The following is a 26322-nucleotide window of genomic DNA, read 5'->3' as shown; positions in this document are numbered from 1 at the left end:
CTAAACAGTTCTAAAACAAGCCCTAGGGACAACAGAGACTATGAGAGTTCTCTCACCAACCTCCTTGCTGGCCTATGATGAAAAGGGCTCAGACTGTAACCCTGGCCCTAGAAAGAGAAGGGCTATGTGGAGGGTCACAGTGAGCCACTGAAGCTAGCATATACCACCTAGAAGGCACACACCAAAATGCTCAATTCTATACTCTTTCCCTTTCTCCAAATCCATCCACCCACCCACACTTCCCCCCAGATCCCTCTCTCAATCCACCAGATTGATCATTCCTCAGAAATTCAGTTCTCCAGGGGGCCTCCTCTACCTGGCAGCTTTTGGCAGCAATAGCTAGAGGTCATATGGACTCTGATCGGGAGGGGGGAGGGAAGAAGGTGGTCAATTGCGGAATGAGCCCTAAATGAGTTGTAGGCTGCAATGGTCTTTGGTTCTTAAGCTGAGAAAGGCCTTCCCTAGTTGGTGTGGGACCAAGTCTTCCCTAGTTAGTTTGAGGGACAGGTAGAACAAGATTCCAGTGTTCAAACTACAAGCTAAGGTTGGGCAAGCAAGTACTGATGGGAAGAATTGAGCAACAGGATTGCCATGCAGTGAAACAGCAATTTAGCCTTGCCTCTCCCCTTAGGCCTTGGCTACACTTGAGAATTCACAGCGCTGCTGCGGCAGCGCTCTGAAGCGCGAGTGTAGTCGCGCCGCCAGTGCTGCGAGAGCGCTCTCGCAGCGCTGTATGTACTCCACCTCTCCGAGGGGAGTAGCTTGCAGTGCTGCAGGCGCTGATTACACTGGCGCTTTACAGCGCTGCACTCGCTGCGCTGGGGTGGGGGTGTGTTTTCACACCCCTGAGCGCAGCAAGTTGCAGCGCTGTACAGCGCCAGTGTAGCCAAGGCCTAAGCGTCCTGCTGGAAAGACTGGCAAGAGGAGAAAGGGGATGTGGAATATCCCATGTGCACTCCAAGTAGCCCTGGTGGAGAATGCAGGAGGGAAGGATCCCTTTCCAGTAGAGATAACATATCAGCAGCCTGGCCAGAGGACCAATTATGACCCAGCCTTAGGCAACCATGCAGGTGAGTAAGAGTCCTCTGTGCTGGCTTTTCTGCATGAGGATTCCAGGCATTGGGGGGAGGGGGAGAAGAGTAGGTTTTATGGGGCTGCTAATTTATCCCTGTGAGCAAGTAAGATGGGATGGGAGCGTGGTGGCCATGGCTCTGCTCTCCCCACAACGTACCAGCCAGAGGAGCAGACTGGACATTGAGGGGAGCATGCAGCAACTGGCAATGGGTCAATGCAGCATACTCTCTCCACCTTGTATAACATGGGAATACTTGACTCAGAGGGATGCATCTATGTCACAATTGGTTTTGGAGCTGTTCTGGGGCTGCCACATCTGCATGCTGCCCTAAACTCAGGGCTATGAGTAGTCTGAATCCAGGCCCAAGTAAGCAGCTGCTAAATCAACCTCAAAGTCCGAGGGGCTGAAGTTTACACAAATCTTTGATTTTAGGGAAGGTCTGGATTTTGTCTTTCAAATGGGACAATCTTTAACTACAGCCTCCTGCAACAGCAGTAGAGCCCACTTGCTTCCTCCTTTCAACCATAGTGACTGGCTTACTTTGATTTCACATTGGTTGGTAGCAAGTTACATGCTTTCAAGGCCATCTCCACAAGGCAAAGGGCTAGACATGTATTTTTAAAAATAAAAGATTATTCTCTCTGGGTACCAAAAGTCAGCTTTGATAGTGTGGTTTACATGTCCCCTCTCTACCTCAGGGGCATCCTGCCTCTGGCAGTGACCCATAGCCAGTAGGAAAGAGCACAAAACCCACCAAGGACTTAACCAGTTGTGCAGGGCTATACAGGGTGGAGATGGGAGTTCTTCCTGCTCCTATAGACAGTTTATACCCTGAAGCCAAACTCTGATCTTCCTTACTAAAGGCCATTTGTTTCTCAAATATTTAGCCTAGGTACTCTATACCTCTGGGAAAACTTAACCCTTTTTCCTATAAGCATGTCCTAGTCTACAACACCCTCATCTCTTATCTCAGTCATTACAAACTAAATTCCAAGGGGAACTGAGCCCTTTGAAAACATATAACCCCAGAATTCCCTTCCAAGATTTAACAGCTATACCAGATCCTGCATCCCTAAGCAAGGCCACTATCCAAGGGTATGGGATGGGAAGGGGATCTCTGCCCCAGACTGCTGTTTTGGCCACAAATAGCAACAGTTGCTATTGTACTTCCACTGGCCAATTCCACTTTGCTTAGCTTTGCCCTGTGCTGACATTCCTGCTGTGAGCCAAGGATTAATATGCCTTACACCAGTATGCTCTCACATGGCAAAGACACATGTTGCTTTGGATAGCAACATGGGCATTATAACATTAGTAACAAAAAACAAACTGGTAACCTAAGCAATCAAATGTGGCTTCAGTTTCCCTTTAGTTGTCTCAGTCAAGCCGTAATAATTCTACAGCACACACACGTCCGCCATCTCTAGAAATCAGAAAAACCCCAAACCACTCCCTTTGGTTCAATTTTCCAGGGTTCCAGTCCCATGATGCTGTGCTTGCTCTTATTCCCTTCCCACATCCCACTCATTCATAATCACCATCCACACCACTGAAAAGTAATGAAAGGCTGTACTTCCTTGCAAGGAACAGGAAATTGTCTGCTCACAAGAAGCGATTAGTAAAACTAGTTACCAAATGAGTTTGAAGTAACATCTTTATGAGTGAGGAAGTTATCTGATTTCAAAGCCAAAGTTTATAAGTGAAAGTAATTTTCACCATTAAGTGCAGAAATTGATAGAATCCATTCCCCTCTCCCTTAACTACACCTTAGCTTGATAACTTCAAGCAGATAGAGAGGCAGATGCAATAACGCTAACTGTCCTGATAATTATATTCCACTATGTCACTTAATAAACCCAATACCATGCCACTGCCATTCCAAACTCTACAGGTACTACAAATGCAAGAGGAGTAAAGACTGAGGGAAAGAAACTGCTATCTTCTCTTCCACATCCTGCACTCCTACACAGTCCATATAGCTCCTCCTGACGTGTGAAGCCTGGAATAGACTAGCAGTAAGCAACAGAAATGTGGCCATATCTTCACTGACAAAGGTGTGTTTGTTTTTACTGCAGGATAACTAATGTTAGCTATCCTGCTGTAAAATGTAATGAAGACAAAGCACTGTAGTTTTCCCAGCAGGCCAACTAGGCAAGGTCCACTTTGGGTGGACAGTATTGTGCTGACCTGACCTAGCTACCTCAGGGTAAAAACTTGCCCATGCCTTGTTGCCAGTTGGGATTTTAGAGACAATCATCATGCATTAGTTATCTCACTGTAAACACACCTGTCAGTGAAGGCAAAGCCTACACTTGCACAAGAGTTAACATTGCATTTTAAGAATCTTCTGTATCTCAGTAACACGAAAAACCGAACAAGCAGCAGGAACTGTTTAGGGTTACTCAAAGACAAGTTTGTTGTGAAAGTGATCTGAGAATTTTAAGAGCATTAAACTTGAGGACATCGCCAAAAAGATTCTCAATTGCCAACAGACAGATAGGAAAGCATTTATCTAATGCACTAAGAGCTTTGTTCAAGCAGGTGAAGAAAGATTATGGAACATGTTCCATGAGAAGGTTAACTTCTTTCACGCAATTAGGTAATGGTGGCTTATTTTAAACACCCTATTTCCCCAAACAATTATTCTCATAAAAGGAGTATGATGCATGCACAAGGAGCAAAGAATTTTTATAGAGCTATACAATTTATCACCCAGGGAATGATAATCTTTCACAAGTAAATCACAGTTCAAATTTGCCCCAGATTAGCATTTGATAATCAACACTAACTAGCATGATCATTAACAGTCTCAGAAGTCAAAGAAGCAACTATCCTTTTGTCCCAGAGGCTTTCCTTCCATGGAAAATTTGAGGTACACAAAAACCATGTTGGGGAAGTCTTGACCATTGTTGCCCACATTTGTGTCTTGAAGACAAAGAGGAAATTATCCAGGATTGTCACCTTTCAAAAAAAAAAAAAAAAATCAATCTAGTTTCTCCTAGTCACATATCTGAGATATACAGGCGATTTAGCAATATACAGACAGACAATGGTGAAATTAGCTTCTCAACATACCCAAGAAACAATATTAAAAAAGTCCTTTAATCCAAGTAAATAGGTTTAGCTTTTCCCAGCTTGTTCTAGCACTTGGAACAGAGCTCCTTAAAACGTAGGCAGATGAAAATACCAGTTTCCATGGCAGATGCAAGTCATAAAATAATCGTTCTAGTATTCCTCAAAGCTAATTTCTGCCATATTAGCTGCTGGGATAAAGCCATCTAAAATTTATCACAAGGCATCTCACTTAACGCATCTCTTTAAAAAAAGATATTTAATGGCAACCAACTGCTGAGTCACAAAGACAAGAGGGCCAGTGCTAGCGTCCCTCTTAATGAAGATGCTTCAAAATTCCCATATTTAAAGAGATATGGATATTGAGGTTAGGACTGCTGCTGCAATGGCACTAGATATAACATGAAAACATCCCTGTCCTAAAGTGCTTGTAAGTAACCATCTCAAGCCTCATAATAATAGGTACTGCACTCCTGCCACCCACCTTTTAGGGCTCTCACTGTTGAGAGTTTGACTGGCAGTTTGGGTGGGCACTTTGCTGTGGGACACAGAACACAATTATATCTACACCTTAACATCAGCCTGTGCCCCCTTCCTCCCCACTTTAATAACAAGATTTACTTTCAACAGGTTTGTTTAAAAACACTATGATCACCATCAACTATTACATTTCACACACTACAAATATTTCATGGCATAATGAATAATGATACCAAATAGGCTGTCATTTACGGACCTGTCTACATTATAAAAATCTACCATCTGGGGAGACTGTTCTAGGGATTTAGCACAATTTGCAAACAAGGACTGAACCGCATGGAATTTACAGCTGAATTTTAGTAGTTAAGCACCCCCATATCAGAACTGTTTCTAGGCAACACTGGATTGTGCAGTAGCCAGAATGGAGGGGTGTGTGTGAGGGGAGAGTACTAGGGCAAGACTGAGCTGTCCTTGCCATTCTGTTCCATACAAAGAGGAGAAAATTGCTTTTGCTAGTGAAACGGATAGCTAGTCTCCTTTCAGAGGAGAAAATACTTAACCCCAAAGGGAATGTTTACTCTGGATTCTGTAGGAGACATTAAATCTATCCACCTGCCCACCTCTGCCATTCACCCATACAAGTTATTTTGCTGTGAGTAAAGCTGCACCACACACCACTACTGATCACTTAAAAGCAACAGGAGTATTTCTTGATTTATTCAAGACAATGCAAATAGGCCCATCTCCTCAAGCTGCACCCTGACTCATCTCCAAGCCTACTAAGGACCTTGGTAACTAAAGATTTTCACCTCAGTGTTTCTATGGCAACAGGCTAGGGCATTTCGCTCAAGAAACCAAATCAAAAGGTGAAGGATTTGAAGCAGAAATTGACGTACTGCCCTCAATACTGGATCCTGAGGTGCTGAATGCATTAGGGCTCCATGTGGATCCTTTAGACCCAGGATGGCACAGCAAGAAATCTTGGTTGAAACAATGTCCAACAACATTAAAATGAATACGGACCACCTACAGAGAAGTTCAGTAGAGATGAAGTCTATTAATGATGGAAAATGAAAGCTGAGAGTTTACTCTTCTGTGAATTGAAACACAGTGTTTTGACTCAATTCTCTGTTCATTAGAGGTGCCATTATTTATAGTTAACGAAATTGAAGGCCTCCATCCAGAGAATAAGAATGGTCCCTGCAGATACAGTGCAAACTTCTGACATAGTGGGACTTCAGGTACTGCCTCGGAGGATAAGAGTGGAATTCAGTCACTATGGGCTAGTCAATCCTCAATCTCTCTACTAAGGCTGGAAACAAGAGGGCCCCAATTGTAAAAGCAATTTTGTGAGAAGCAAACATCAGATCATTAGAACTGAACTGACACCAACTTCATGTAAGACACTGAGCAGTCATTAGATGACAACTTTCAGTCATGACCGATGCAGGTAAGAGGTGTTCTGAGGTCAGACACCTGACAAGAGACAGCAAGGCAGCTAAGAATTAGGAATATTGTTTTTAAAAAGTGCCATGTAGAACTACGTAGGCGTCATACAGCACACACCAACTGATTCCTTTATGGTATAGGTAGATGGATGGAATCTGGTCATTTATGAAGAATGCTGGCTGGGACTTCTGGAGAAAATAAGTAATACACTTCTACCCCGATATAATGCTGTCCTCAGGAGTCAAAAAAAATCTTACCGCATTATAGGTGAAACCGCGTTAGATCGAACTTGCTTTGATCCTCCGGAGTGCGCAGCCCCGCCCCCCCGGAGCACTGCTTTACCGCGTTATATTCAAATTCGTGTTATATCGGGTCACGTTATATCAGAGTAGAGGTGTATTTCTTTGAACAGAAATCTCAATCTAGAATCTAACAGTGCAGACAACTGCACAACAGTAAGAAGCAACCTAAAACAATCGATGATCATGCAATAATCAGACACTGTTGGCAACACTTTCCACTGTTATTCACAAAAATGTCAACCTGTACTGTCATTGGAAAAATGAAAAAACATGCTAGAATTAAAAAACTGGAGCACCAATTTCAATAGCCCCCCCAAAACCTACTCAAATTAAATGCCCTTTTTTTTTTTTTTAAACACAATCCATGATAGGTCAGGATGAGACATATTAATGAGTCATGAAATAGGTCATGATCTATACAACTGTCCCATTTCCTACCCATTACTACTCCAGTGCTGCTTCACTGCATCATACACAGGTTAATAGCTTAATAACAAAGACCTAGGAAATGAGAAAGGCAATAAGGCAGACAATCACAGCCGGGCCCACATTACTGGCCTTTTTATTTTACAGAATAAACTTGTTTATCTGCTATTTCAGAAGCCCATTGTGGCAATTAACTATTCTGTTTGCAATCTGACAAAGGTTTGTGTGTTGCAGCTATATTTAGTTTTCATGAGTGTGACACTGCAGTAACTTTGAACATTGAGTTAACCTAAACAGCCAGTTTGAGAAACCCAATCCCTTTTCCAGGACCCTTCCTGAAGCTAGAGTCAATTTCTTATCATGTCATGTAGAATCTTTCTGCTACCTTCAGTGTAAATTTTCACCTGCTCTAGCACCTAGATTTTACTTAGGGGTAGCTAATGGGACACTTAAAAAACACAATCTCTCTTATAAAGCCAATATTATGATTTTAAAGGGACACTAATAGTTCTCCTCTAATGGAGAAGTACTCTAGAAGTATAGAGTAGGGAAAGAATAGTTTTAACTTCCTAAAAGATAGTTACAGATACTTCTGTGATCACTGAAGAAACTCAAACTAAAGACTTATGGGGATACTGTCATGTTAGAAAACATTTAACGAATGCCCCTACTTGTGTATTGAGACCACACTGTACAGTCCACTTCTTTTCTGGGGAATTAAAAGGGGGAGAGTGAGGCATGGGAAGGGTGGGATATTAAAGTTTATGCTCTGTCCAACTTGATGAGTTGCATTGGGGTCCATTTTGGTTCTTTTTAATGGATGTATTTTAATTTTACAAATTCCAATATTCAATAAATACTTTTGTTAAAAGACACGCTACACATTTTCAGTTTCAGCTTGGAGAAAATTTTTTTAATTCCTTATGAAACTGAAACAAGGTTATACAGTTTGGATTGCAAAACACTGGAGGGCAGGGGTGTGGAACCTCCCTTTGCACTTGGAGGTGTCTCACCCCACCCCAGGCAGATTCAGATTCTGTAGAAAGTAAACTTTCATTTAAAAAGTTTCTATCCCTTATGGTTGTGAAGAGGAGCCATAAAGTGTCATCTTAGTCTGAAACAGCTCCGGGAAATGTTACCTGCACACACTATTTTTCTGCATGCTTTGAAACCTATAGGACAAGATTTTTAAATAATTGGGAGCACATAATTGTATGCCTGCTTTGTGTACTCCCTACTGCATCCATGTACACAAATTAATTACATATACCAATAACCAAAGTGGAAGACAAACAGTCCTAAAATATTATTCCTCCTAATAAGTGATAATCAACGCAACATTAATTTTAATAGGAAGTTTAGTTATAACAAAGGCCATCACTACCCTTGACCTTTGTTCAAACCCTCCCATTCTCAGAGGATGATCCACTGTGAATTCAGCCCTCCTCTTGTAATTAATTCACAAACCATAATTAAAAGCATAACTGGTCCCCAGTCATAGAATGTGTTTGTTACACCTTCTATAAACTGTCAAAAGCTGAACTAAATACTATACACTGAAATTAAAATATGGAAATATGTTTATTTTTTTCTGGCAGAAGGAAGGTTATTAAATATTTAAGACCCCCAATGTGTGGTTCAAAAGCCAAATGCAGTCAGAGTCCTAAAATGCAGCTCATAGCCACAGTCCCTGTAATAGCAGTCTGACTTTCAAAAAAATCAGGAGTGGGCACCCTGGCTTTAGAAGGTTAGTTTCACATTCTTAGGGTCCATTCTAAAAAGAAAACTATGTGATTATGCAACTGGAGAGCTACTGGGGCAAGAACAAGCTAGAAAATGACCTATAGACCATTAGCCATGAACACAGGATGATAGTTATATAACCTTTGTTCCCACAATCACCTACAAAACAAGAGCAATACCAGCCTTGCTCCCCAGTCCAGCTGATGACTGACACAGCCAGCTAATGCAATACAACTGACAAAAGGTTTTTCTCCTCACCGTTTCTTTGCTGTGAGATGCAGCTGAAGTGTACTGATAACTACAGAAGGTGACTTTATTCATAATAGGACAGATGGTCCACAAAGCAGCCTTGGCTTACAAAGGGATGAAAACCCACACACAGTTTGACCTGTCAGTCTGTGTGCAGGAAAAGCCAGTGTCAAGTATAGCAAGGGATGCCTGACTAAAACTGAGGTGCAGCAGCAGAACAAGGGGTAGGGAGGAATTAGCTTGGATGTGCTGGGGAAGAACTGGCAGCCTTATTTGTTTGAAAGATGCTCAATTTTAACTATTCTTGTGCACTTCAACAGGTAACTCCTGTTCCTTGGAATCGGACACTTTTACAGACCATGCTCTGCAGCATTACTCAATCCCCACAACATTTTTCTTACTGTCCCCATCTACTCAGTCTGCTCGATCATTTTGGTGTAGAAATTAGATAAAGTTGCAGCCTTTCAAATTTAGTGGACCAACTTAATCCCTGGATATTCTGAATTTAAGAAACCAAAAACAGTACTTGCAAACTCAAAAGTAGCTATTGCATCTGAACAGCAATCACATACAATTAAAAATTCAGGTGTATATTTTAATAAGTATATTATACATCAAAATATATATCTTATACTTCACACAAACCTTGCAGAGCCTCTAAGAGAATAAATTTTAGTCTTTGAACATAACATGTGCTCTGCCCTAGAACCCTGCAAAACTGTTGATATCCAAGGACCACATTTGCGGATAGGGCTCTACTCATTCCTGCAATCACCACTGGATGAAGGAGCACAAGAGAGCTGACATGAACTTCGCTTATTTTAAAGTCAGACAGCCAGTCCTCAGAGAGTCAGGGGCTGCCCATTGTGTGGGCCCATGCATAGCTCTCACTCTGAAAAAAATCTCTGGAATGCTGTACAAAGTAGCACAAAGAAGGGATGTTTTCACAGAAAGATGACTGAATGAGGGGTGGGGGCAGCACATAAAAGGAGAGAAGCCTTCACTTACTATGTTCCTCATCTCATTTAAAGTACACACACCACATCTGGCATCCTCATCCCCCATTAGTGATCAGACAGGGTACAGGGCATCATATCAAGAGACATGCCGTTCACTCTATACTGCACTCCAGTGAAGATTTAGCTAACTCTAGTTTGCCCTTCAAATAAAAACCAGCAGATGGAATTAACTGGGGCTCAATCCCTGGATTATCTGACATACATTCTGTGGGGGGGGGGGGGGAGGGAAATGGATTCAGAGATTAAAACCCAGCAGGGACTCCATCAATTGCTGAATTTTTTTATTTTTATTTTTTTTTAAGGCCAGTAAGAGGCAAAAAGCATATGTGCAGTTTGGGAAGTTGATTTTATCATCTTTTGTGCCATTCAGAAAGCCTCCAGACATCTACCTGATTCCAGGCAGGTTCCTTTTGTAATTAATGGGTTAAAATAACTCAGACATTCATGCTGCTGCTCCTTCCATATCTACCAGAACTGGAAGCACACACATTCTTAGGGAAAGACTAAGAGCTTTGCTCTGAGTTTTCTACTTCACCAATCAGTCCTCACACAGGCTAAGTCTCCCACCATTGCACTACCACCAGTGGAAGCACTAGCCTAGACAAAAGCACAGGTATTTTTACCACTACCATTTATTTACATTTAGGATTAACTGACATTTTTAAATAACCTCAAGTGAACTGCATCAAAGGTAGAGCAATGTATAGAGATTTTGTTTAGGGGGGGTGGAGGGGGAGAATGCTAGTGTTGACAATCTTTTAGGAAAAGGATGTTACCAGGAGGTTTAAAATTCAGATACATTTAAGGAAGTGGAATCTGAATTAGCCTTTTCCACTTCACCTCACCCCATATTAATAGAGGATTGCTGAAGTGAAACATAGTATTGTTTACATGCCTATGTAGCCAATGTAATTGGGACAGATTAGGGAGAGATTTTGGGGGCCCTCAGCATCAGACCAAGAAGACTAAACCAATGTTAGAGACAAAATGCAAGTCTGTCTGGAAAATGTAGATTCACACCCTCAGAACAGATGGCAACAATGGAAACAAGTTTGTTACTGAGAGCAGGGTGGAAGGGAACATGATTAAGACCACACACACACACACTCACTCCTGTTCAGTACAGGCTCTCTTACAGATACAATGCAACATCAATTAACGAGATTTTGCTACCTTGTTTTTTTTTTTTTAATATATTTATAAATAAATATGAGAGAGAGAGAGAGAGAACTTGCAAAACCAGAGAACAGAGTTAATATTACAAGAGACAAATGCAGGGCCATGGACACTTCCAGCCTGTAAAATAGAGTTTGCTTTTCAATCAAAACATTGTTTGCATTTCTCAACCCATTAGAAAGAAAGGAAACCAAAGAGACTAAGAACAGCTCCCAACTGGAATTCAACAAGATTCACTCCCCACATGAGGAATTCCATCCCTGCACTGTGAGGAAGGCTGGGTGGGGGAGGGAGCGATGCAGAATAGTATCAAAGCCAGGCAAATGCTTGCCCGCAGAAGCTGCTGGAAAGCAATCTCATCCTCAGCTGCTCTTGCAGATCCAGTTTCTATAAATACCATCTCTGCAGCTGGCATTTCGGGAAGACAACATGCCAGCAGACTTTGCCTCAAGTGGGAGCTAGTTACTTGAACCATACAATCCTAACTGTTCAGCAATCTTGATTAAATCCTTGTCCAGACCTCCAGTTTGTCCCTTGAACACTTCAGATATACTAATATCTCAGAAGCTAAATACATATTTTATGTACCTAGCTACCTCCAAACATATATAAGACATACAATAAAACCATTAGCCAGCTATTAAGGAAATCATTTTTGCCTTTCACTTTTGACTCCATCTCCCGAAAAGATATTGTGGTCTTTAGAATGGATAAAGGCTGAGCTGCGAGGAAATAATGGGGTGGACTGATTTCAATCACCAATTTTAATCATTTAAATCAGCAAGTAGGAAACCTTGATTTAAATACATTTTAATCCAGTTTTGCATTTATACTTATTTTCCTAAAGAAAGGTGACTTCTCATAGGTTGGTAACCATTAAAATGTTGATTTTAAACTAAATACATCCTTTACACTAAATTTGGTACTTTTGCTAACCAGGAGGATACATTATATCTAAACATATTTAACCAACCCATAGATTACCATACATTTATTCAGGATTCTTAATTTTTACATTTTTGCATTATGTTAGGAAACGAACAAATTCATTTACTAGAGATTAATTTTTGACTCATGATTTGTGTCAAGTTGCATTTGGAAATAGGAATTCAATTAGAAATTAACAAAAACGGCATTTAAAAATTATGTTAAAGTGACTTTAAAAGTGCTGGATACACAAGACATCTGCTTTTCTGATTACTTCCCCCTCCCCAACCACAGTCATTATACAGTAACTTAAAATAAAATGAGACAATCATCATCTAGCATCAGTCAAAGAGGGACTCCCTCTTTTTACATGTCACTTACTGACTTTTCCTTGTTTTGAAGCCAGCTTGTGCTGCTTTCTTGCTGATGCATTTTCAATAAAGCAGTAGGTGGTGGCTGGTGAGTCATTCCCAGATCTTTGGGACAGTTAGCTTTGCTATAATTTTGTCCTATTTTCTGATTCAAGATGCTTTCAAAAGTTGAAGACACCTTTGTATCCCAAAACAGGAGAATCAATTCTTCTTCCCCCACACACCATTCTGATAACATTTCTATAATGCCTTTCATGTGAGCATCACAACACATTTTAGAAACGTTTACACAATCATGAGATATTCAAATATCCATTTTACAGATGGGGAAGGCCAGGAGAGAAATCAGGTGACTTTACCAGGTCTGCCTCTCAGTCCAGTGCCTTTACAGGAAGTCAAGTGATTTGGGAATCCTTAAAAGCTCACCTAAGAATTATTCTTATGCAAAGAATCTCCTCTCACCTTCCAATAAAACAGACAAGAAGGCTTTAAAGAACAAAAAATATTTTTTTAAAACAACTAGCAAAGGATTTTGGCTCAGACCATAATCCAAGCTTTTTTTAAAATAACTTCCTTTAAAACCCTATTCTATGCCTCTTTCCCTGACACTGACCATGTAGTTGCATGCCATTGAACTGTGACAGCACAAAACAGAAATTAAAATAGTGTATCATAACCACAAAAGTTCCTTGTTTGCCCCACTGTAAAGTACAGAAGCAAGATAGGACATCAGTTCCTCAGCCAGCCAGTGAAATATCTCTGGATTTTGCTACGCCTCATTTTTACACAGATCAAATCAGAGTTATTTGCTAAAAAAAGTTAAGACAAACAAGCATTAAACCTTAAAACAAGCTTTTGGGTAGAAGTATTACACACATTTTGTAGATAACTATCCACTTGTTTAAGTGTCTTGCCCAAGGTCATAAAGCAACACATCTGCAGCACTGGGAACAAAACAAGGACTCCAGAATCTCAGTCTATGTTCTAACCATAGAGAATGCTTGAGCACTTTAAAGTTACACAGAAGAATGAAGTTGGCACATCAGAGTTCAAATGACTCCTAGTATTATTATTCACTACGATCTAAATATAACCTTCACATCTCAAGCAGGGAGATGAGTTCCTAGGTACACCTACAACGTGCCACATCTTGAGCTATTCACTGGCCAATGGTTCAAGGAAATGCTATCCTAAGGCGTTGCCAGGTTTCAAAACAGAACTGCTCTGAAGTTTTCTGATCACCGTATTTAAAAGTTCATTACACCAAAGCCCACCAAAAAAAAGTACAAACATTAAAAAATAACTAAGTTGAGAGTCAGATTACCCAACGGAAAAAACAGAGGAAAAATGTCTTGACCGCCAACATTTCCTGGCAGGCATGTCATGCATTTCATGTCAGACTGATGGGATACTGCCAGCCTTACTGCTGACATCTACAAATTATACATTTCAGAAGAGAGCAGTCATCAAGGATGGTATTAGTTTATAAAAGTGGACACTTCCACCTATTCTATTCTCTCCTGGCTGCCAAAACCACACAATTCTTTTAAGAGAAAAAGCGGAAATGTTGATTGCAAAGCTTGGGCTCATGGGATTATTGGGACAGACAGGTTACAATCAAGGCCTGATCTACACTAGGAAATTAGGTTGGCATAACTACATCACTCATGGGCATGAAAAAGCCGCACCCCTGAATGATGGAGTTAGAACAACCCAATGTCGAGTGCAGACAGCACTACGTTGGTGGGAGAATTCCATCAATCTAGCTACCCCCTCTCAATGGAGCAGATTACCTACACCAATGGGAGAGGCTCTCCCAGCAGTATAAGTAGTGTCTTCACTGAAACAGTACAGTGGCACCGCTGCAGCTTTAAGTGTAGATAAGCCCTAAGTCTTCTGTTTCCTCTTTCTGCACCTCACAAGACTAGAGAGAGGACAAGCAGCAGTTATGTAAACTCCCTTATGTCCCTCCTACCCAAGTGATCTTGATCCTAATGTAGATAAAAGCCAGTCTCTGCCAAGCAGCACTGGTCTCACCACAAATTCAGACCCAACTATTTCAATTAGACTAACACTTTAATAAAACCATACAAAGTAGCTTGGGAGAGCCTAAATTTATTAGACCCTGGCATCAGGTCACTCATATCCAACCTCAGGTTTTATAATGCTATTGGGGAGGAAGAAGGCTATCCGATTTTTAGGTTTAGTTGGTTGGTTTTTTTGGTTTTTTTTTTTAAACCACTAAATATATTGTCCTTTTCTCTATTTAAAAAAATAGACCTGCATTCAGATCACTGTCACAATAAGCTAACTGCAACATCTACAGAGCTACTAGTCAAATATTTTTATTTGCAACTTCGTTACTATGGTGGAGGATACTATTTTACACAACCATAAAATGTTCCAATATCTACACTAGATAAATTGACTGAGATGTCTTTTAAATTCTGCCCACTGTTGGTTTGGGAGAATTATTGATCAGGTTCCTTTATTCTATCAATTTTTCAATAAATACCAAGCCCAACTCCTCAACCCAACACTCCAAATAGCAGCTACTTTAAACAATAGCCAATGCCACAAGTCATATCCCTGGGGGGGGGGGGGGGGGGGGGGTACATGCTTTAGTTCGCCTCATGCCGACTCACAGTACCCATTGCCTACCCCAAAGCAGCACTCAGGTGCAGCTGTTGCTTAGCAAACTCCAAAAATGAAACTCCACTAACTCCATTATGTTTCATGAAGCATTTCTGAAGCCCAAGATGCCCGTTAGGCAACCTAGTTGCAATCTGTTCAGAGCAGCAGCTGTGACGATTGTTCCTGACAGATGGAGCTGCTCCACTGCTTCAGCGGGGGTCAGAATCCCCAGTCTCATAAGATGATCCCATAACCTCAAATACTCCACAGAAGGACCTTTCACAATTACTCAAGATGGCAAAGCCTGAACTGGCAAAATCCCCATGCAGGGCTTTGAGTCCTATTCTGAGGATCCAGGACCTGTATTCAACAAGAAGCTCACTGGATTATCCTATCCTTGTAACAAACCCCGATGCCAACTCTGTCCACATATCTATTCAAGTGACATCATCATAGGACCTAATCACATCAGCCATACCATCAGGGGCTCGTTCACCTGCACATCTACCAATGTGATATATGCCATCATGTGCCAGCAATGCCCCTCTGCCATGTACATTGGCCAAACCGGACAGTCTCTACGCAAAAGAATTAATGGACACAAATCTGACATCAGGAATCAAAATACTCAAAAACCAGTGGGAGAACACTTTAACCTGTCTGGTCATTCAGTGACAGACCTGCGGGTGGCTATATTACAACAGAAAAACTTCAAAAACAGACTCCAAAGAGAGACTGCTGAGCTAGAATTGATATGCAAACTAGACAAAATCAACTCCGGTTTGAATAAGGACTGGGAATGGCTGAGCCATTACAAACATTGACTCTATCTCCCCTTGTAAGTACTCTCACACTTATTATCAAACTGTCTGTACTGGGCTAGCTTGATTATCACGTCAAAAGTTTTTTTTCTCTTAATTAATTGACCTCTCAGAGTTGGTAAGACAACTCCCACCTGTTTATGCTCTCTGTATGTGTGTATATATATCTCCTCAATATATGTTCCATTCTATATGCATCCGAAGAAGTGGGCTGTAGTCCACGAAAGCTTATGCTCTAATAAATTTGTTAGTCTCTAAGGTGCCACAAGTACTCCTGTTCTTTTTGCGGATACAGACTAACACGGCTGTTACTCTGAAACCTGGATTATTCAGAGAGCAGTCTGTGTGAATGGGAACACTTACACCGCATCAAACCAAACCAGAGTGTATGATAAACTCACTTCATTCTGTCACTGGCACTCAAGTGCTACAGTCTGTATGGGACACTAAATCAAGTTTCTATAGGCCAGACACAACAGAATGAAATAATCACCTACAGAAAGAAAATTAAACAGATAGGCTTCCTCTGATTCTTCTGACTTTGTCAGTGTGGTTTAAACCACTTTACCTACTAAGAGGAAAAGTAAGCCATATGGAAAGGGTCTTAACGTCTTAAAAAGCTACTGTGTAAAATACAAATTAAGATATTAGGAAAAGAAGTTGAGTCATCTTGCAGCGACTTCTACCATAAATATGCAATATTTAACACCAACAGCAAAGGCCAGTTAGCAAAGGGCCCTTTGTCACTTACATTTCCAAATGCCATATACTTGGACCAACATACATCTGTGCCTAATATTTTCTGGCCACTACAAGATATATGACAATCAGCATCTAAACAGTAAATGAGGATCAGTTTGGACACAGGGTGACTGCTAATTCAGGTTTTGGGATGAGATTTTTACTATCACAGCCAAGGTAATAGAATGGAAACAGCTAACTACAGAAAGGAGAGCTAACACTGCAGCTGCATACCTGCCTTTAAAAAAAAATTAAGTTTATTCAGCTTAGCTGCAAGCCTCATTTGTGCCTAGCAGTACAGGCTACTCAGTTTCTTTAGCCAAGACTTCAGTTCTGTGATAATGCAATCCCCCAGAATAGAGAAACGGGGATTCTGAAACCTCAGCACCCAGCCCAGCTCTGATGCATGCACATTGGTAAACAGGGAATGGCTGCTGCGTGACAAAGGGCCAATACACAAGTTGGCAGCCTAATGTGTGATCTTTGTAGCAGAGAACCCCAATCTCACTTCATATTGGCTATATGAAGGGCATGAGAATGAGAGAGATTTAGGTTCAGCCTTAGGCACCTGCATAGTAAAATGCCATGAATCAGAAATACTTATTAGGTTATCCAGTCCATTCCCCAGGAGCCGCTGCTGGATTTTGGCCTACAGGATTCTCTTGCGTTTTGTCCAGTCTAGTACCGCTATTTCCCTTGGAAGATAATTCTGGTTTAAGATGTTCCCCTCTACTCCCTACCTTTCACCTTGAGATTCAATTTAAATTTCCTTTCTTAATTGCATTCCATTACTCTTATCTGAACCGAGACAATCTCTGTGCTACTCAACTCCAGCTACAGCTAACCATTCAAACTTCCTACTCTTCCATGCATAAACTCCATGACAAAGAGTGAGCAGTGTATCTATCAGTTCCCAATGAATGCAGTTCAGCTCAGCTACACCTAATGCTCTACTGAAATGTACTCACTGCTGACAATGGATGTCAAACTCAACAGGCATCTCTGCACCAGAGCTGAAAACAGTTACCTGCTAGTGTAGATGGAATAAATCATTAATGTCAAAAGTTAGCAATGGGTCAGTTTCTTAGTGCAGACAGGGTTTTGTAGTCTGGTTATGGCTTCACTCCTATGCAACTTTTGACACATTACAGCTATAGCCTCTGAATAAACTGGGCTAGTAGTCACTCAAAAAGTTTAGTAAGTCATATCTAACAATTGTAGAGGAAAGCATATAGTCTATTTAAGGTAGAAACTGGTTTCTTATTTCACCAATAGGCACTTCCAAGGAGCTGCTGTGTGATACCTTGGAATTTGGTTGGAGGGGAGGGCTTACTGAAATCACATGACAGTGTGCCATTCAGCATGCTACCAATACAGCAGAAATGCTTACACTACAGTTACTTCAGGTTCCTGGTAAACTTGTTACACCAAAATGTTTTAAAATGGTATAGAGATTTTAAGAGCACATGGGAGAATGACAGAGGGAGGGAATGACAGAACAAGGAGTAATGGTCTCAAGTTGCAGTGGGGGAGGTTTAGGTTGGACATTAGGAAAAACTTTTTCACTAGGAGGGTGGTGAAGCACTGGAACGGGTTCCCTAGGGAGGTGTTGGAATCTCCTTCCTTAGGAGTTTTTAACGTCAGGCTTGACAAAGCCCTGGCTGGGATGATTTAGTTGGGGATTGGTCCTGCTTTGAGCAGGGAGTTGGACTAGATGACCTCCTGAGGTTCCTTCCAACTCTGATATTCTGTGATTCTATGAAAATATAGAAAATGCAAGCAGAAGGCTAACTGAAGATGATGCCCCATATGCAGAAAACACTATCTCAATACAAATGATCACCTGGCTGAATGTTACAGAACAGTCAAGCTTTCATGACCACAGTCCCACTCTGTGAAAGAAAGAAAAAAAAAAGAAAACGCAGAATGAACCCAAGGGGTTAAGCCTTGAAGCCTGAAGCAGAGATTTGAGGAATGTGACCATTTCAAGGGGGGGGGGTCAAGAGTTGACTACTGCTTGCATAGCTAAAGTGTTGCATGTTGTCAGTTTCTTTCTAATCTAGTTGAATAATCAGGTGTACTCTGCGGGTCTACCTAACTGTATCCAGACAAAAATAATAATAATAAACCCAAGGAGTTGTAAAAAGCTGCTGTATAACAGCCAGGAAAGCTGCAAAAATCAATGACTTTAGTTTTTGTTGAATTTTTTAATCCCAGAAAACCATCTTTGTTTTTTTTAAACGAAACTGATACTAAATGACAACAAATGTGGCTAAAACTCTTTAAAAAAAATTGCTGCTATTCCAGCCAGCAGTTAATTTGGGAGTGGAGTTCTTTGCGGTTCTTTCACTTCCAGTTATCTGACTAACATTCCCTTCAAATTGGGGTACGTCTTCACTTACCGGAAGAAAAGTGATGTGTTGGAGTATTAATATTTACAAGCTGAATAACTATCATTTTAATAGCAATAAATGGCATTCTTTGCTAGCTGAATGGATATTTAAATGGGGTCTTCTCTCCTCCAGCTTCAGCCACTGCTCAAACCTTGCTTGAAGCATGTTCTTTTGTTATGCAGAAACCTGGCCTTATGTCTCTCTGAAGTGTCTGGACAGAGAGATTACCCAATCATTTCCACTGAAGTAGAGCAACACAGAGCTTCTTAAGTACGTAAGAGTTGAGCTTGCAAATCCAATAAACCAAGAAAGAAAATCTCAACATATTTACATTTGACAGATCTCTACAACTACTATAAAAATAATGACTATTACATGTAGCACATGCCTTTCTTCCCATGCATTAGATGCAGGGGTCATTTCACACACTCATGACTAAAATGTAGCAATTTCTGGAGTAGAATGCAGCAGGCTTCAAATCAACTTTCCATACTAAGATGGTTTTTGCAAATATTTTAGAAGTCTTCAAAAATCATTACCGCCCTGTGTCATAAAAATTAGGCTAATTATGAGTATTGTTTGCTCACAAAAGGGATTCACAATAGGAAGTAATCACTGGTACAAAAAACCAGTAACCCATTTACATTTCCACCTCTACAATCCTATAGTGGTCAGGTGGGATTTTGAAAAACACCTAAGTGACTTAGGAACAGAAGTCCCACTGACTTCCAGTAGGTCTTGTACTCCTAAATTGCTAAGGTGACTTTCAAAAATCCCATTTTTCATTTTCATTCTTCACACATTAATACCAAATCTTCATCAGACCCTAGGAAGTAGTTACAACTTCCTTGGCTGGGATGAGCCTGGAACTCAGTGAATTAAAAGAAGATCCAAGTGCTTAAAATAATAATAATAAAAAAAAAACCAATACACAAAATAACTACTTTGGCCCTCACCTGAACACTCCTGCTTTTTTAAACTAAGTGCCTAAACAGTAATGTTTTGTAACTTCTCAGTTCTCCAAGCCTATGAAGATCTCCAACAATTTCTCGTCTCCTCTTCCATTTCCAAAGACCTTATGGCAGTAACATTCAGCTGCATACCATCTGCAATCAACTATGATCTCAACACGCAGCTCAGGCTTGCTGCCAATATACCAATCCCTTAATGCAGTGAGCACATGACTTCAGCTGGACTGCAGGATTTCAGTCTTTCTAGAACATATTTCAGTTCTGAAAAGATGATTCAATCACACAATTCCTTAAATACACAGTATTATATTTGTGTTAACTTATTCCTGCAGTCCCTGTGCATCACCAGCGCCAAACAAAATTCACACTATAGGCTAGCATATTAAGAGAAAAAAAACTTAATGCACAGCTACAAAAAATGCATTTACTAAATATGTTCACAGAACGGATTTGAAAATTCCCATGGTACTTCCGACCTACCCTTTTCAGATAGGAAATAAACTCCATCTTGGCTACTCATGATAATTAAAATCCCTCAGTACTTTCTGCAAGAGTAAGTATATCATCCTCAGCATCTTGCAGTTTTAGGTGGATATATAGTATTCTTTATTTGTCTGTACCTATCACATAGTTTTGCTATGTGCTGTTAAGCAATTGCCATGGAATAGCTCTTTCACTGGTTGGTGAAGTGATGTCTAAAAATACACATAACATCTGTAGGTATTATATGAATACGAGTTATTATCCACCATTATAATTATAAAAAATGGTTAATATCCGATTTCCAATGGTTTAAACATACTGCTCTAACACTGACCCTAGAACACAACTTACTAGACAAGGTCTCAGGTCCAAAGCACTTACTGGCAATCAAGTTGCCTCTAGAAAAGTTTATTTAAGGTGCTCAGAAGTTTCTAGAAAGCAAAACAGAAACTAGTCAGTTTACTCATTTAAAAAACCAAACAAAACAAAAAACAAACATTCCCCAGCTCCCAATTATTAGAAGTTCTTTAAACAAACATCCTGGGTTCAAGTCCCTAGTATGAAACAAGCTATTTTGGCATTTTTAAATATATGTTTGAAGGTACCAGTCAGTAGGACTACCAGTATTTTTATTATTTAAACCTGTAAGCCCTAACCACGGTTGATTGGGGATCTATTAAGCGAATCACTGTACAAAACACACAGGACAGTAAAACAATGCAAACACTTTGGGGGAAGGAAATCTTAATTAACACCACAAAAGAGGCACAGAGGTAAAGCGACTTGCCCAGAGTCACAGCAGGTCAGTGGCTGAACTGGGAATAGAACCCAAGTCTGATTCCCAGTTAGTGCCCTATCCAGTGAAGCATGCTTCTGCTACAGTTTCGTATTTCTGTGTCACTTGTACTATGAATGCGTATCAAAAGCCTTTTAAAATTTAAGATTCAGTTACTCTACAATTAGAGGCCCGTATTTTTTTAAAGGTCTGTTACTTGTGTTTTTAGCAACTTTATAGAAACATTTTACAAATCTAGTTTGGTTTTCACTATTTATGCTATTTACTTAAATTCACTCAGCCTGAACAGTGAAACTGAACTGAAACGAACAAGAGAACCCATTTTTTGTTTTACATGTATTAGCACAATGTAGTTGCATTTCCAACACCGAATCAAGAACAGGATAAATACCAAATACTTTTATTGACATTTTAAAATAATTTGTGAATGTATTTGCTCATAGTGTATTTTGTAAAGACTTATTGTATGAATTAATTTTGGGGTCTGAACTACTAGCATCCCGTTTCTAAAAATGTTTTTGGATACTTTTGAAATGATATTTTCAAGCAGGCATTCAAGCTATTACATCTAAAACTTGACTTTTCATAGTTGGAATTTTTTCCTATTTCCAGTGCTTTTGTTTGCCTCTTACACCAAGATCACTTGTCACTTCGAGTGGGCCAGTCTTGCTGACAACCTCCTTCACACCACCCTGCATGACTCAAATTCATATTAAGAGAAACATACGACAAGCCACACGTTCTTTAGAACTTAATCAAGAGAGACCACCACCACATCCACATTTCCCCAAACCACTACTTCAAAATTTATTTTAACATTCAAATAGAAGTGTGATATTTGAGGGTGGGAGTGGGGAGGTTACTAAAATAGTTATACTAATACAACTCCTAGTGTGGATCTAAGTTCCCTCTAAGCTGCGCAGCTGCCTATTAAGCCCCGTGCAGGGACTCAGAGCTGCGGCCAGGGGAGAGGGGACCCTCCCCACCAGCCCCAGCGAGGACCTGCCATGTCTGGGGGAGGGGGCCCCTCCCCACCAGCCTCTGGGGGGCAGGGACTGACTGCCATGCCGGGAGGGGGGGTGGGAACTCTGGGCTCCAGCAGCAGGGGTGGGGCTTTGGGCAGAAGGAGTGGTCCAGGCCAGGGGTTCACCCGCTGCCCATGAGGTTACGCTTAATCTCACTGGGATTCTCTCTAGGTAGCAACACCAACACCACTGCTGGGCACTGACTAGCAGAAAGTTTAACAGCCATAGAAGCCAGCCTATAAATCCTGCAGTTACAAAGGCACTATAGCAAAGAAGAACCCTGGCTGGCATTACAACATTTAAAAGATGTTTCAAGGAATTTGGGGTAGAGTTTGTCTTAATTTTCACTTGCCTAAAAAGCAGATAATGAAGATGGGGATGATCACTGGTCTCTTTGCTACTTGCTACTCTGCGTTTCTATAGGATCATCAGGTGAAAGGAGAAAAGTGCTTTAACATGGCTGTGTAGTCATGGCACCAGCCTCCACGAGGGGAATGGTTCCCAGCGCTGGTGCACTGTCTACACTAGCACTTTATAGCACTGAAACTTGCAGCGCTCGGGGATTTGTTTTTTCACACCCCCGAGTGAGAAAGTTGCAGCACTGTAAAGTGCCAGTGTAGACAAGCCCTCAACCCTAACTTCAAATTGGATACGGTCAGACCAAAGCCTCCTATAGACTCTTCAGCGAGTAACAGGTTTCAGAATGGTAGTGTTAGTCTGTATCAGCAAAAAGAACGCGAAGTACTTGTGGCACCTTAGAGACTAAATAAATTGGTTAGTCTCTAAGGTGCCACAAGTACTCCTCATTCTTTTCAGCGAGTAAGCGCAGCAGGACATGTCATTCCTCCATCCCATTTCTTTTCCCCACATTTTATGATCTTGAAAACCTGTTATTTTCAGTTAAGAAAACTCCTGTTTTCCCCCACCCCCAGATTCCTGACATATTTTCCTTCTACTGGGAAGATTGGGTAGGAGGGGGAGGAAAGAAAGAATTAGCTCCCAGATTCAAACAGCAAGGACTCCAGAGCCATTGCAATTTAAGACTCCTTTCCCACAGTCTTTAAATGGCCTTGGTGATTTAAACCTGATCTCAGCCAACTTTTATCTATGCCATGAGACCCAGGGCAAATCTACACTACAATGCTACTTTGGCGCAGCTGTGGCACATCTGGTGAAGATGTGCTATGCCGACAGGAGGCCGCTCTCCTGTCGGCATAATTACTCCACCTCAGTAAGAAGCGGAAGCTATGTCAGTGGGAGAGCATCTCCTGCCGACATAGCGCTGGTGTGGACAGTGTGAAACTTGTGTTACTTGGGGGGGGGGGGGGCGGGGGGGAGAAGGGGATGGATTTTTCATACCCTTGAGCAATGTAAGTTATATCAACTTAGGCTGTAGTGTAGACCTGCCCCTAGAAACAGAAGGCTTCAGATTATACCATTCTCAGAGGGGGGAAAAAACACAGCAGAAAGCTATGAAGGAACTGCTAGCTATGTTAAACTGGAAGAAATCCCCCACTTTTCCCTTCTTTTAACTATGACTCAGTTTATTGGAGCCTTCTATTAATGACATTGTATTACCATGCCCAGGCATTCAGCAAGTGGACCTAGTGCCAGGACCATGTCAGATATATTTCTGGCAGACAGTCTGCCAGAAATATGCCAGGCACCCTTGTCACTGGACCATAAGCAAGACATTTCCACACAGATCTAGACTAGACGCAATAAATCAATCCCTGAGCGCTCTCCCGTCGACTCCTGTACTCCAGCGCCATGAGAGGTGCAAGCAGAGTTAAAGGGGGAACGGCAGCAGTCGACTCACCACAGTGAAGACACCATGGTAAGTCGATCTAAGTACGTCGACTTCAGCTACGTTAATCACGTAGCTGAAGTTGTGTAACTTAGATCGATTCCCCCCCCAGTGTAGACCAGGGCTTAGGCTCTCTCATACATGGCCCATCTCTTTTGGTGATGTCACAACCATTATCATACGAATAGACTGATGTCACAAACAGATTTAACACTTCAGTGCAGGATCAGTCTGAAGGAGAAGCTCAGCTCAAAAGGATGGAGAGCCACAGTTACTGAATATTAATTACTGGTTACCTAAACACAAGCAAATAGCATCAAAGTAAATGGTGTATGTTTATTTCTGTTGTTACCCAATAGTATAATGTTTGACTGTCTGCCCCAAGGAACACAAAGGCAGGGAAGCAGCCAGTATTCAGAGAAAGTTGGCTGAAAATTAAAAGCTACATAAAAAAGAGAGGGTTTATGTTTTTGTTTACGTTTTGTGAACAGCTCCCCCTTTATTTCCCAACTACCTGTCTCTCCAACTCTGGGCCTCCTCAGTCAGCCCACCATGAAGGAGAACCCCAGGGGGAAGATGGTCCCGGAGGCTAAAACTATCCCAACTCCAAGTAACACCTCATTTGATTAACTGACTCAAAACAGTACTCTGTTAAAGCACACTAGGGAACCTTTAGTGTGCACAAGGAGAGCCTACATGAACCAATTAATGTCAAACATTAGGGGACTTTAGAAATCACACCCCCATAGCACAAATTACTCAACCGTGTGGACAAGCCTTAACACTCACTTCAACAACATATTCCTCCCCCAGAGCCCTCAGTTCACCACCAGCTAACATTACCTGCCGCAAAAATCAAAATACCCAGGATTCAGCCTTCTCTAGTCAAATACAAAAATAATGAAGTCACCCATAAGAGGCTTGCAAGAGGAAGAAGCTTCCCTAAAAGGGTAATTCCAGATGCTGTAATGTGCACAGTAGTCAGTTAATTTTGATCAAAGAAGAGGACAAAGGAGTGGAACTGGGAGAGGTAGATTCCATTAGGAGGTCAGAACTTACTGGTTGAGTTGCCTTGCATCTGGATGATGCATTTTGATTCTTTGCTGGTCTCTCTGGAATTGAAGGGCCTGACCCGGACAGCCACCTTCACAGAAGCTCCCGACATTTTGATGTCTTATAGTGTTGAGTCCAGAAATCAGATGAAAAGGTTTTCTTTTCTCCTTTTTATGATCTCTTGGAGTTTTCTAAAAAGAAAGTGAGATTCAGTTACTTTAAAAATACATTCTAAACAGATTACATTAATGGATGGGGGAAGGGAAGCCTAACACATCACAAGTTTTTATGTCTATTCAGAGAATCCAGAGCTAGAGATATCCCCATCATGCTCCTAGTCAATGCCTATGTCACCCAATGCAGACTGCTCTTGAAGTGAGCAAATAAGTGTTTTCACTCCTTGCTTCCCTTCCCAGAAAGAGTGGAGACTAGCACTACTCGGATCTCTTGCTCTGCCCATAGCATCAGAGAAAAGGACCCCAAGTCTTTGTGCTGTTTACTCATTTCACTGGCACACAGAAGCTTGGAGAACACTGCAAACACCCAAGGATTTCCTCAGTTCAAAGTAAATAAAAATCTTAGGTTTCAGAGTAGCAGCCGTGTTAGTCTGTATCCTCAAAAAGAACAGGAGTACTTGTGGCACCTTACTGCTTGCACATCTAGTGACCTTCAAGGACACTACTCTACAGAGAAACAAAGAGAGACTGTTGCCTTTCAAAGAGATTTCCGCCTAAAATTTCTACCTCATCAGATGTCAACCAATATACTCATCTACTCAAATCACAATAAAAATACTTATGGCTCAAGTCCCGTCACATCCAAATGATTGAGCACTTTTAAGGCACAAAACAATGCACTGCATCCAGTTCTAAACCAGAAGGCAAGTCCACTCCAAACAACTGCAGGCCAGTACACCCTGGAACCTTCGACATCTCTCCTTAAGTACTATTTTATTAAACAAGTAAATGTATATTAAACAGACATCTGCGCTGAATATAGCTCTGTAAGTGTGGATATATGGGTCACAACACCCAGAAATTGATCACATAGTTAACTAAACTCTGACTCTCCAATGAGAGCATTTTTATTCCAGGTTTAGACCAGAAGGAAAGTAATTCACCAGCTGGTTTAAAAAAAAAAAAAAAAGTCTTAGGCATGGCCTAATTCATTCTATGATATTTTTACACGGCACAGACAGATTTAATTAAAATTGCATTACTTCACCTCACTAATGGCAGAGGATGACATTGCATCACAATGAGGGGAAAGGTTGTCTCATCCCAGAAAACAGGACAAGTTATTTAACAAG

General features: G+C 41.1%; 1 protein-coding gene across 19 annotated transcripts in view; it reads right to left on the bottom strand.

Moving 5' to 3' along the window:
* The window catches only part of KIF1B (kinesin family member 1B), a 142325-nt gene that overhangs the window by 108605 nt on the left and 7398 nt on the right, over nucleotides 1-26322 (bottom strand). For all 19 annotated transcript variants that reach the window (XM_008167254.4, XM_065575443.1, XM_008167245.4 and 16 more), the window contains exon 2: nucleotides 25020-25204. In XM_008167254.4, the coding sequence (XP_008165476.2) occupies nucleotides 25020-25125 (106 nt within the window). In that variant the 5' untranslated portion in view covers nucleotides 25126-25204. The remainder of the gene's footprint in view (nucleotides 1-25019; nucleotides 25205-26322) is intronic.

The sequence above is a fragment of the Chrysemys picta genome, chromosome 21, assembly GCF_011386835.1.
Source record: "Chrysemys picta bellii isolate R12L10 chromosome 21, ASM1138683v2, whole genome shotgun sequence".
Classification (NCBI taxonomy): Eukaryota; Metazoa; Chordata; order Testudines; family Emydidae; genus Chrysemys; species Chrysemys picta.
This window is presented reverse-complemented; position numbering and strand designations above follow the sequence as displayed.